Source organism: Pteropus vampyrus, unplaced genomic scaffold (genome assembly GCF_000151845.1).
Source record: "Pteropus vampyrus isolate Shadow unplaced genomic scaffold, Pvam_2.0 Scaffold513, whole genome shotgun sequence".
Classification (NCBI taxonomy): domain Eukaryota; kingdom Metazoa; phylum Chordata; class Mammalia; order Chiroptera; family Pteropodidae; genus Pteropus; species Pteropus vampyrus.
In genome coordinates, this window is record NW_011889294.1 from 433,955 (window position 1) to 446,392 (window position 12,438).

The following is a 12,438-nucleotide window of genomic DNA, read 5'->3' on the forward strand; positions in this document are numbered from 1 at the left end:
ATTGCCCCTACTGTTTTCTTATTATCTCTACTTAAACTCATCGGCTACATCATGGCCTTTGTTGTAAAATTTACAATTTAAAAAAGGCCTATTGAATATGATTTTGAATATTCCATAGATCCCCAAGAGATGCTGGTACCACCAACACCTGGGATCGGGATGGGGATGCTCCTCCCTTCCACAGAGCTACACAGCCCTAACAAAGCTCACCAAAAATAAAACTGAATGGGGGAGGGGGAAGAATGAGGTAGTTGGCTTAAGGATATCCTTACTTTTCATTCATGCTTTAACAAGTAACCTAAATTTCCTGGACCGCATCTACACTTGCTAGAGGAAAATCTAATCAGGAGATGCTAGAGAATCACTACCAGTATTGTGTTGTCCGTACAGGAAAATCAGGAAAATCTGAACTCAAAAAGCAAGTTACTAAAATACATAAAGAATCATGTAAATTAATTATGTACTATTTAAGGAAACAAATTTGCTCTGGCTATTTGCCTTTTGAAAAAAAACATTTTGGGGGGATTATATCCATTGTGTAAAATGAATTATATTTACATAACACGACTTTTTCATTTAATTGTGGCTTACTTCCTTTTGGATTTAATATTCAACTTTGAGAACTCTTTTAACATTTTCAAAATTCAATCCAATTACACAAAGTATTTTTGCATATCAAGCAGATGCTTATAATCCTGTATCTGTCAAGTTTTGTTTCCTTCTTGCTATGCTGTATAAAAAAAAGTCAACATATTCTTTGGAGATCATACATGCTTTCCATATTCAAAATCACACACCTTTTATTAGAATCATTTCAAAGTTGTTATGGTGACATTTTTAGACACCTTTATAAAGTAACCGGCCTTTGTTCTGGTTCCTCAGTTCACTAATTTGTGCTTTAGCATTAAACTACCAGTCTGCAAGGAAATGGCTGCATTAAACTCATTACTGCATTTAGTACAAAAATATTGTTAAGTAGTTCTGTCTCATAAGAAAATCTTAAAAATAAAATTTTCTCAAGGACAATTACATTTGACAATCTGGTTTGGATTTTTTTTGATTATTACATGTGACAAAAGAGAAAGTGACACCAAATCCATGCCATGACAAAGGTTTACGACCACTCCCAGATATAACCTATCACACAAATGTGCCATGGGCAAAAAACAGGCCTGATCGCTTAAGGTGGCTCACAGAGAAATAGGGGATAACCACGGGGTGAAGCAGGTGCTTGAACTGGTCAAGCCAAGCTCTTGAATATTCTTTCTCCTAATAGGGGAGCAGGTGTACCCAAAGGTCCTAAACAGGGTCTATTTCAACATGCCAAGAAGGGTAGTGAGTCTTTACACAGAATATTAGCAAGGGATTTAGTTCTCCAATTAAGTGTTATTAAAATATTATTAAGAGAAAAAATAAATTATGCCCCAGACACATTTCTTACAATAAAAATAGTAATTTTAAAAAGAGAAGCCAAATTTAAAAAAACCCAAAGGCCAAAGGAGTTAATCAATAAAAGCAAAAGATGGTTCTTTGGGAATAAATAAAATAGATCTCTTTTAGCAAATATAATCAATATAAAAAGAAGAAATTAAATATCAAGAATATAAAAGATATGACTACAAATATACGGAAAAGATTTCTACAAATTATAAATTACCATACACGATTTATACCAATAAACTTGAAAACTGTAAGAATATAATTTATCAACAGTGGTCTAAATGGAAGAAACATCTGAATAAACCAATTGTGGTGAAAAAAAGTGAAAGAGCAGTCAGAGTCCTACCCCTTCCCTCAAAGGCAAGCCCCAGAGTTTTATTAGCAAGTTTCACTTTTCATTTAACAGATTATAAAAAATCCACAAGTTTGGCAATGTATTCTGTTGGGGAAGCTGTGGGAAATAAAAAGAAAAGCAAAAGACCAAGAGAAAATATATATGTAGTTTATCTAAGATTTACTTATGTTAAGATAGATCAGCCGAACATAAAAATGGAAATTCGGTTTGGAAATTATGACTAGTCAATAAACACATTTCAAAACACCTCCAATCACAGATTTAAGAAACTAAATAATCCCAAGCAAGATAAAGATACATTACAATGAAAGAGCAGGAAGTAAAAGAGAAAAATATAAAGCCCCCAGACAAGAAAGTATTGAGAGACTGACAGCTAACTTCTCAATAGCAATAATGGAAACCAAAAGACAGAGGAATGCGATCTTCAATGTACTAAAAATAAACAACTGCCAAACTAAACTGCTATAGTCTGCAAAAATATCTTTCATAATTGAGTGAAACAAAAACATTTTCAGGTAAACAAAAATTGAGAGAGTTCATCATCAAAAGACCTTCAATAAAAGCCATTCCAAAGGATATACTTTAAGTAGAAGGAAATGGCCCCAGATGGATGGTATAAAAGATAAAAGAAGTAATGAATAACAGAGAAAGCAGTAAAAATGTGGAAAATGTACATAAGCACTGACTGTCAAACATAACAATAATTCTAAGCAGGTGTCCTTTCTGTCTGATAATATTTTTAAAAATTTAAACATATGATAGTAACATAAAAGTTATGAAGGAGTTGAATGAAGTTAAACTTCTAAGGTCCTGTATTGCCTAACAGGAAGGTTAAAATACTAGTTATTTTTAGATTTTGAAAACTCAAGGATGCATGATATTTCTAGGATAATTATAAAAAGAAAACACAGTATGGAATTTCCAAACTAGTATGTGGAGGGAAATAGAATAATATATTAAGTCAATTATTTTAAAAATAACAAAAAGGGACAGAAAAGAAATATAGGACAGCCAGGACAAACAGCACAAAATAAGAGCAATTGTAAATAGAAAAACATAAAAAGAAAAAATGTAAATAGGTTATGTGTCCCAGCTAAAAATGTTCTCAAGTTGCATTAAAAAATTTCAACAAGTGCACTTTAAGAGACACATCTAAAACATATACATGCATATGAATCTATAGCTATCTCCAAATATTTTTTAATTTATTAAATTAACACAAAAAGAAATATATGATAGGGATAACCACAAAGCCAACAACAAAAAATTCACTGAAAAGACAAGTCTAACTGATAAACTACAGGCAAGATGAATTAACAGAAAAGTGGTTGGGAACAGAAATAGTCAATATCAGAAATAAAAGGAGACATAATTACACATGCTTTGGACATTAATGATAGTAAGAGGGCATTTTTAAACTGTGCCAATAAATATTAAAAATTTAGGCAAAATGGACAGAGTCCTAAAAAAATCTAACATATCACAACTGACAAAAATTTTAAAAATACCTGCGTAATCCTGTTACCACTAAGAAATGTCACTAGTGAAAAATCTGCCACTAGCAAAACTTCAGATCTAAGTGGATTCAATAGTAAATTCTACCACAACTGGTTATCCACGTGAGAATAAAGTTAAATAATATCTACACTCAAACTACACACAAATAACAATTCCAAGTATACAGACACGAAATGAAAATCTTTAAAATTAAGAACTACTGCTCATCAAAAACAAACAAAAAACACTACAGAGAGAAAAGATATTTGCAACCCATTTCTAAATAAACAGCTGAGTGAGGCCAGATTTTCCTTTGATACTTTAACCAAAACAATATACTGCAACAGACTGAATGCAGAAGCAGACATGAGACTCTAGTCATTAAAGATATTTGCAGAAATCTGTAAAACAAAGCCACTCTTGTCACTAGTTTTTTCTGATCTGGAAAATATTTTTCATTAAAAATGTTATTTATGTTAAAGTGTAATATAGGTTTATTATTGTTACTACTACTACTACAGGCACCCACTAAAATATACCAATAGATGTTATATCTATTATATTAAAATTGGCCAGTTTTAATATCTAATATGATATAATAATCCATATAAACAAAAGATCTTTGGGGTCTTCAATAAAAAGCAAAGGAGTCCTGACACCAAAAAGTTTCTGAACTGCTGAACTACAGGAAAGTACATGCTTCAACACAGATAAATCTCAGGAACATAATGTTTAACAAAAGCAATTCACAGGATATACGGTATGATTATATTTAAATGAAGTTCAAAAACAGATCAAAGTAAACAAATGTTGGTTAAGGATAGATACATAGGTGATAAAACTGTAAAGAACGGCAAGGGAATCATTAACACAAAATTCAGGATGACCATGGTAATGGGGGAGGGAGAGGCACTCAACGAAGGCATCTAAGGTACTTGTGATGTTCTTTCTATTAAGCTTGGTACACAGATTGTGTGTGTGTGTGTGTGTGTACTTTTTTTTACAGTACATATAAATGATATATTTCACAACAAAAGTTTTAAAAGAACAGGAGACATACCTATTCTCCTAGAAGGAAAAACTCAAAAGAATGTCTCTTCTCAAATTAATCTAGAAATTCAATGCAATCACAAACAATATCCCAACGAGATTTTCTATGGAACTTGAAAAGGTGGTTCTAAATTTCATCTGAAAGAAAAATGCAAAAAAAAAAAAAAAAAAAAAAGAGCCCAACGCTTTTTTCAAAAGAAAGTACCAAAATATATTACACACCCACAACTATTAAAACAGTGTGGTCAAAGAAGAGTTCAGAAACCCCAAAAATAAACGAGCAAAGTATATGACCTGGCCAAAAATGTTTAACTTTCTTATTACCCATGGAAGATAAAAATTAAAATGCTATTTTCAATTATTAGAAAATTAGTAAGATACTAAAAGAAATATTACCATCCAGTGCTGGCTAGGAAGGAGACAAAAACACACCTTTTGAAAGAGTGACTATAAAAGGGTACAATCACTCCAGAGCAATTTAACAGCCTTTTTATATCCAGCATTCTCATAGGGAATCAATTCTACAGAAACACTATCATGAGCGCATAAAAGCATTGCTTTTAACAGTGAAAATGATAACCACTGGATCTTAGCCAAAAGGCGAGAAGCGATGTAGCATCCTTAGTTACTACACTTGATCTTAGCCAAAAGGTGAGAAGCGATGTAGCATCCTTAGTTATAGGGGAAACTTAAAAATATCTTAAACATCCATTGATGGAGAGATAAAAGATTCATTTGATAAACAGATGCCATATCTCTATTTAATTACACTCAATAGATACCATTCTGCATTTATTTAATAAAACGACTACGTCTGAGGCAAGTTTTTAGGCACTGCGGATTTTAATTCATTTACGCAAACTATGTTTGGATTACAGGAGAATATGACGATACAGCTTTTAAAGCAAACTGGTAACATTGGGGCAAATGTCCGGAGAACTCAAAATTTCAAACACTGTCTTCCTTAAAATAATTGTGTACAAACACTTTGTCACTCTTTATTTTTCCCTAGTCTGAGTTAGTTATTTACTGATGTACTGAACACACTGGATAATGCTGTTTGGTTCTGGAAGGCAGTTTTTCAACAGAAGAGCACTCTTACACTATTAAGGAACATGTTTTGTTATAGACTTCTCGAGTCGGTTTACTACCAATCTTAAGTCCTATAATATCAAATATCATACACACATTCCTTTCCCTTCTAATGTTTTTCAGGGGAACACTGTGGACCCTCAGATCACTTGTACCCCACTTAAGTTAGAACGTATTATCATAAGCCTTATTATTCTAATCTTACCTGACAGGAAGAATAAAGGTTAAATTTGGGGATTTCACATAGACAAATGGTGAGTAGATGAATCTCGAGAATTTTCCAAGTATCTTCCTCAAATTTTGAGGTTAACCTGCCACGTTCCCTCACGAAATGAGGCTTGGTGCCACCCTCAGGCAAACTACTAGGTTGCCGTGGACCAACCTTTTACGACATTCCTTATGTGTCACTTCAGTGTTTTCTCTGCATAACCCTTACTGTGGACGCCCCGCTTCCTTTTACACCCACTTTTAAAAAGGGGCGCGGCGCGCACTGCCATGAAGTCTACGGAAAACAGCCCGGAGGTGCGGGGTTCACGAAGAACCACCGAGAACATCATTTAACGGCCGGTCCACTCCAAAGGGACAAAGCTTCACCCGAGTCTTTATCATAACGTCCGAAAGGACGAAGCTGCCCTCTGACAAGCAACTCCAAGGAAATGCGTGACGCGCTCTAGGCTTTCCGCCTCAAAACGGGGAAGGAGGGAGTTTGCGAAGCCCTACGCCAACTTGCAAAACGCCGGGTTTCTAGAAACGGATTTAAGAGCGCCAGTGAGAATGGCCACAGGTGGTGACGGCGGAGTGATTAAAAATCAGCAGAGCCAAAAACGATTCTGGAAACCACCCCAGAGCGGGGCAAACAGGGAAGAACACGTTAGTCATTCGCGGGCTACAACAGCCTGCAAAGCCCATTCTCATTTGAGAGAAAACAAAGTTAAATCACAACAGCGAAGCGACCACGGACGCCATGCACTTGGCCCTGGAGCTCTAACTGGGTGTCCGCCTCCCTTGCTGGGGTCCGCAGGGCGAGGCGCCCACGCCGACCAGGCTTTACCTGTCCTTCGTGCGGCCGCCGCCCCCGGGAGTCTGGGGTTACGCTCCGAGGTCCTCCCCATGCTCTCCACGCGCTGTCCGCTCCGCCTCGGCCGGTCCCCGGCGGCCAGAAACCCGAATTTCCGACGGGCGCGCTCGGCCGCCGGCTCGCACGGGCTCGTCAGCGGCGCGCAGGACCCTCCACGTCGCGGCCCGTCCTTCCTCCCCGCCCTTGTGCCGGGAGCGTGAGGAGCGCGGCTCGGGCCTGGCGGGGCGGCCCGGAGGCGCAGGCGGGAGGGACGCGAGCCCGGCGTTCAGGCCCGGAGCCCGCAGGCCCCGCGGCGCTCGTCAGCCCAGCGTCGTCCCTCCCCCAGGGAATCATGGAAGGGAACCCACCCCGAGACGCCCAGCGGCCTGAGGGAACATGTCGACTTTCCCAGCGACGGCGCGAGCAACCGGAAGTAAAACCCCACGGCCTCAGGAAGGGGGGGCGAAGAGAAAGTGAAAACGGAACCGTGGCGTTCCCCCCGCCCGCCCCCCGGGCAGAAGCCAATCACTGAGGCGAAGCCGACACGCAGGCGCGAGCCGCGGCCGGCGTCCACGCGGCGCTCGCGTCTCCCCTCTGCGCAGGCGCGAGGCCGCAGCGCGCCCCGGGATTGGACGACGGGGTCTGGCGCGCGCAGCGTCCCGGCGGGGCGGAGCCGGGCCTGTCGCGCGGCCCGCGCCTTGTCGGAGTTCGAAGACGCGCGCGGAAAGGCGCGGAGGCGCCACGGACACGCCACGGAGACGGGCCCGCGCGTGCTTTGGGGGCTCCCTTGCTCTACGACCGACAGTCTTTGCGTCTCCCGCCCAAGCTGCCGCGATGACGCTTGTTTTGCTTTGCCCAAAAGGGACATTTACGAAATCTCGTCCTCGTTGTATTTTATTAAAAGTCAAATCCGTGTAACATTTGTTTACGTGCTAGTTCCTTAGGAAAAAAAAAACACCGCTTGAAGTTTATAATCTATGCAGAAACAAACAGGGACCACGATAGTATTAATTCTACCAATGAGAAATGTCAAGTAAAATGAGCCAGCTACTGTGCCACATGATGGGAATAGGAAGATTTATGTTCATTCAATATCACCTTTTACTGTGGCCAGATGCTGAGTTAGGCACTAGGATTACAGCCGTGATCAAGCTAGATAAGGTGGATGACAAGCAGTTACAAGAAAGTCGTCACCAACACAACAAAAAATAGAATTTCATGAAATGCTATGAAAACAAGCTGGAAATGCTGGAAGATGGAGTTGGAGGCTGGAGGCCAGAGGAAGAACAGGCAGAGCTACAATTCTCACTGAAAAAAAAGGACATTTCCAGTCAAACCTCAATGATAAAAACGGACTAAACCAGTCCTTGGAAGATGTGGAGGAAGAGTTTTTCAAGCAAATGACAGCAGTGCAAAGGCACTAGAAGTGAGATTAAGTGTCCAAGAACTCATGAAGGTTGACTGTAGAAGCAGAGAACAAAATAGAACATATCTTGGAAGTATAAAACCAGAACATGCAATTCTCTGATTTAGCACAAAGAAAGTATTTATGAAACGACCACCCTAGCCAAGAAGTAGAGCATTGCCAAAACCCCAGAAACTCCCTCCTGTGCCCCCTCCCAACCAATGCCCACCCCCTTTCTCTATCCTTAAACCTCAGCAATAATCTAACTTCCATGGTAATCTCTTCCTTACCTTTCTTAATAGGTTTGCTGCCTAAACATACATCCCTAAACTTGAAGGAGGGAGAATTAAACTTGAAAGTAAGTTAATAGAGATTATGTAAAATGAAGAACAGAGAGGGGGAAAAGAATGAAAAAAAGAAATGATCAGAGCCTTATATAAATGTGAGACAGCATGGTACACCAACCTGTGTAATGAAAGTACCAGGAGAGGCGAGAAAGAAGAAAAAATATTCAAAGAAATAATGGCTGAAAACACCCCAAACTTATTGTAAAACAATGATATAAACATCCAGGGAGCTCAATAAACTCCAAGTGGGATAAATTCAAAGAGATTCACAAACAGACGCATCACAGTAAAATGCTGAAAGTCAAAGACCAGGAGTAGCAACAGAAAAATGACATCACTTACAAGAGAATCCCATAAGATTAGCAGAATGAATTTAAAACATAATCCAACCATAAGCTGTCTGCAGGAGACACACTTTAGATTCAAAGATAAAAATATATTGAAAGTAAATGGTTGAAAAAAGATATATAATACAAATGATCCATAATGTTGAAATAGCTATACTAATGTAAGACAAAATCAACTTTAAAACAAAAACGTTACTAGAGCTAAAGAGAAATTTTATAATGATAAAAGGATCAATTCATAAGGAAGATATAACAATTATTAATAGAAATAACAACTCGAAAACACTGAAGAAAAAACTGCAGAAATGGAGAAATAGATAAACAATAATAGTTGGAGACTTTACCAATCCACTTTCAATAATGAGTGTAAAAACTAAATAGGAGATCACAAGTAAATAGAAGTCTTGAGCAACACTATAACAGACGTAGCAGAGCTCTACAGAACACTCTACCCTACAATAGAATGTATGTTCTCAAGTGCACATAAAACATTCTACAGACTATATACTAGGACATAAAACAAACCTCAATAGATTTAATGTGTTTCTTTGAGCACAAGGGAATGAAGTTAGCAATCGATAGGCAGAAAAAAGTTAGGAAACTTGCACATGTGTGTAAATTAACACATCCTAAGTAGCCAATGGGTCCAAGAATAAATCATAAGGGGGTTAAAAAACATACTTTGTGTTGAGTGAAAATTAAGACACCAAATACCGAAACCTATGGAATATAGCTAAAGAAATGCTTAGAGGAAATTTATACCTGTAAAAGTCTATATCAAGAAATTAAAAAAGAATCAAATCAATAATTTAACCTGCACCTTAAGAAACTGATAAAAGAAGAGCGAACTAAACCTAAAACAAGCAGTAAGATAGACATAATAAACATTAGCACAGAAATTAAGGAAATGGAGAATAGGATAACAATAGAGAAAAATCAATAAAGTCGAATTTGGTTCTTTGAAAATATTGACAAAATTGACAAACCTTTAGTGAGATTGACTAAGAAAGAAAAAAAGAGAAGACTCAAATAACTAGAATCAGATGTGAAAGGGAACATTAGTATGAACCTTACAGAAATGAAAAAGGGTTATAAGGGAGTAGTATATACAACTATATACCAACAAGTTAGATAAATTGGATGAGATAGATGAATATCTAGAAGTACTAAAAAGCTACTGAAAACTGACTTTAGAAGAAATAACAACCTGAATAACAACCTGAATGGAACAAGTGAAGAGATTGAATTAGTAATTAAAAAAAATACACACAAAGAAAAGCCCAAAGTCTTCACCATTGAATTCTACCAAACATTTAAAGAATTATTATAAATTATTCACAAACTTCTTCAAAAAATAAGAGGGGCAAACATTTCCCAATTTATTTTATAAGGCTAGTATTATCCTGATCAAAAAAATAAAAAAGACAGAAATATCACAACAAAGGAAAACTACAGAACTGTATCTCTTATGACTATAAATGCAAAAGTTCTCAATAAAATACTAGCAAACTGAATCCAGCAACATATAAAAAGAATTACACACCATGAACAGTAGAAATTATCCCAGAAATACAAGGTTGATATAGTATCAAAAAAATCAAGTAATGTAATAAATCATATCAATAGAACAAAAAACAGAAGTCACGTGGTTCTCGCAATAAACACAGCAAAAGCACTTGACAAAATTCAATACCCTGTCCCGATTAACACACACACACACACACACACACACACACACACACACACTCAGCAAACTAGGAATAAAAGGGATCTTCTTCAACTTGATAAAGGCATCTATGAAAAACCCATTCTAAGATCATATTTAAGGTGAAAGACTTAAAAAACGACTAGACAGAACAGAGTTTATTCAATCTAATAAGCAATTTAAGAACTGTCAGTTTAATAGCTCTGCTCAGTGGAGTGCGCTAAAATTGGTTCTAGTAGAATCTTTTTATTTCATAAAGTATTTCAATGTAAAATATACCAAGGACAAAGTGAAAACTTTCATCAGTGCAGCCTAATTAATCATTTGTGCAACTTAGCCACATTAGACATTGTAAAGAACAAAAAGAAGGTTAAAAAACTAATCTAAAAGTGGTGTGTTTAGTTTTGAAAGTTCTCGCATTTCAAGTGTAGAGACCTTAATACTGCGGGTTTTTTTTCCTAAAAAAAAAAAAAAGATAACTAAGATTACTGAAGGTTACTGGATGGTTCCCCTCCACCCCGCTCTGAGATGGGGAACAGGACAAGGTGTCTAGTCTCATTATTTCTATTTAATAAGTTACTGGGAGTTCTAGCCAAGGCAGTTAAGAAAGAAAAAGTAATAAAAGACATCTAGATTAGAAAGGAAGAATACTATCTCTATTTTCAGATGACATAATCTTATCTATAGAAAACCCTAAAGAATCCAGTAAAAAACTATTAGATGTAATAAATGAGTTCAACAAGGTTGCAGGTATAAGATAGAAATGTAAAAGTCAATTGTATTTGTATACATTAGCATGAACGATTTGGAAATAAAACCAAGAAAACAATTCCGCTTGTGATAGCATCCAAAAGAACAGAATATTTAGGAGTGATGTAACAACTGCAAAATTTATACTCTGAAAACTACAAAGCATTGTTGAAATCTAGATAAATGGGAAAGCATCCTATCTTCACAGATCAGAAGACTTGGTATTGTTAAAATGGCAATACTCCCCAAATTGATCTACATACAGTCTCTATCATATTCCCAGATGACTTGTAGAAATTGACAAACTGATTCTAAAATTCCAGAATAGCCAGTAAACAATCCTGAAAATGAACAAAGCAGAGGGACTCATACTTCTTGATTTAAAGCCTTACCGAAAAGCAGTGTTAATAAAGAAACTGGAGAAAAATGAACTCTGGTGTACTGTTGGAGGGAATGTAAACTGGTGCAGCCATTATGGAAGACAGTATGGAGCTTCCTCAAAAAAATCAAAAATAGAACTACCATATGATTCAGGAATTCCACGTAAGGGTATTTATCTGAAGGAAATGAAAACACTTAAACTTGGTAAGTTATATGCACTCCATGTTCATTGCAGCATTATTTACATTATTTACAATAGTCAATACATGGAAGCAACCTAAGTGCCCATCGATGGATGAATGGATAAGCGAAGTGCGTTACACACATACAGAGGAATACTACTCAGACATAGAAAGGAAATCTTGCCATTTTTGTGAAAACATGGACGTTATACTAAGTGAAATAAGACAGAAAGACAAATACTGTATGATCTCGCTTATAGGTGGACTCTAAATAAAAAGCCAAAAAACAAAACAAAGCAAAACAACAGTGAGAAAGACAAAGCTATAGATACACAGAACCAATTGACAATAACCAGAGGTGGGGGTGGATGGGTGGGAGAAGTAGATGAAGATAGTCAAAAGGTACAAACGTCTAGTTATTATACAAATAAGTCATGGGGCTGTAATGTAAAGCATGGTGAGTATAGTTAAAAATATGGTAATGAATATTTGAAAGTCAATCTTAAAAGTTCATAAGGAAAGTTATAAGAAAAAAATTGTAGCCATGTGATAGATATTAACTAGACTAACAGTGGTGATCATTTCACGATATACACAAATATCGAATCATGTTGTATATCTGAAATGAATGTTATAGGTCAATTATATCTTGATAAAAAAATTAACTTAAATCCTATATATTGCAACAAATTACAGATGGATTAAAGACTTAATAACAAGAAAACAGAATAATACACATATTCTGAATCTTGATGAGAAAATACATTATGAATATTGAAGAAAGAAAATACTCTCAGTATATATTTCTGAATATATAAAAACTTTAAAAA

At 36.8% G+C, this 12,438-nt stretch overlaps 1 protein-coding gene across 10 annotated transcripts in view; it reads right to left on the reverse strand.

The window, feature by feature from the left end:
- The window catches only part of FAM208B (family with sequence similarity 208 member B), a 66,708-nt gene extending 59,774 nt beyond the window's left edge, over window positions 1-6,934 (reverse strand). For 6 of the 10 annotated variants that reach the window (XM_023524972.1, XM_023524967.1, XM_023524968.1 and 3 more), the window contains exon 1: window positions 6,486-6,934. Coding sequence is in view for 5 of the 10 variants with exons in the window: in XM_023524967.1 (XP_023380735.1) it covers window positions 6,486-6,546 (61 nt within the window). In the remaining 5 variants the exon portion in view is untranslated. The remainder of the gene's footprint in view (window positions 1-6,485) is intronic. The other 4 variants (XM_011383335.2, XM_011383337.2, XM_023524970.1 and 1 more) reach the window with 3 other exon arrangements.
- Between the last annotated feature and the right edge of the window lie 5,504 nt (window positions 6,935-12,438).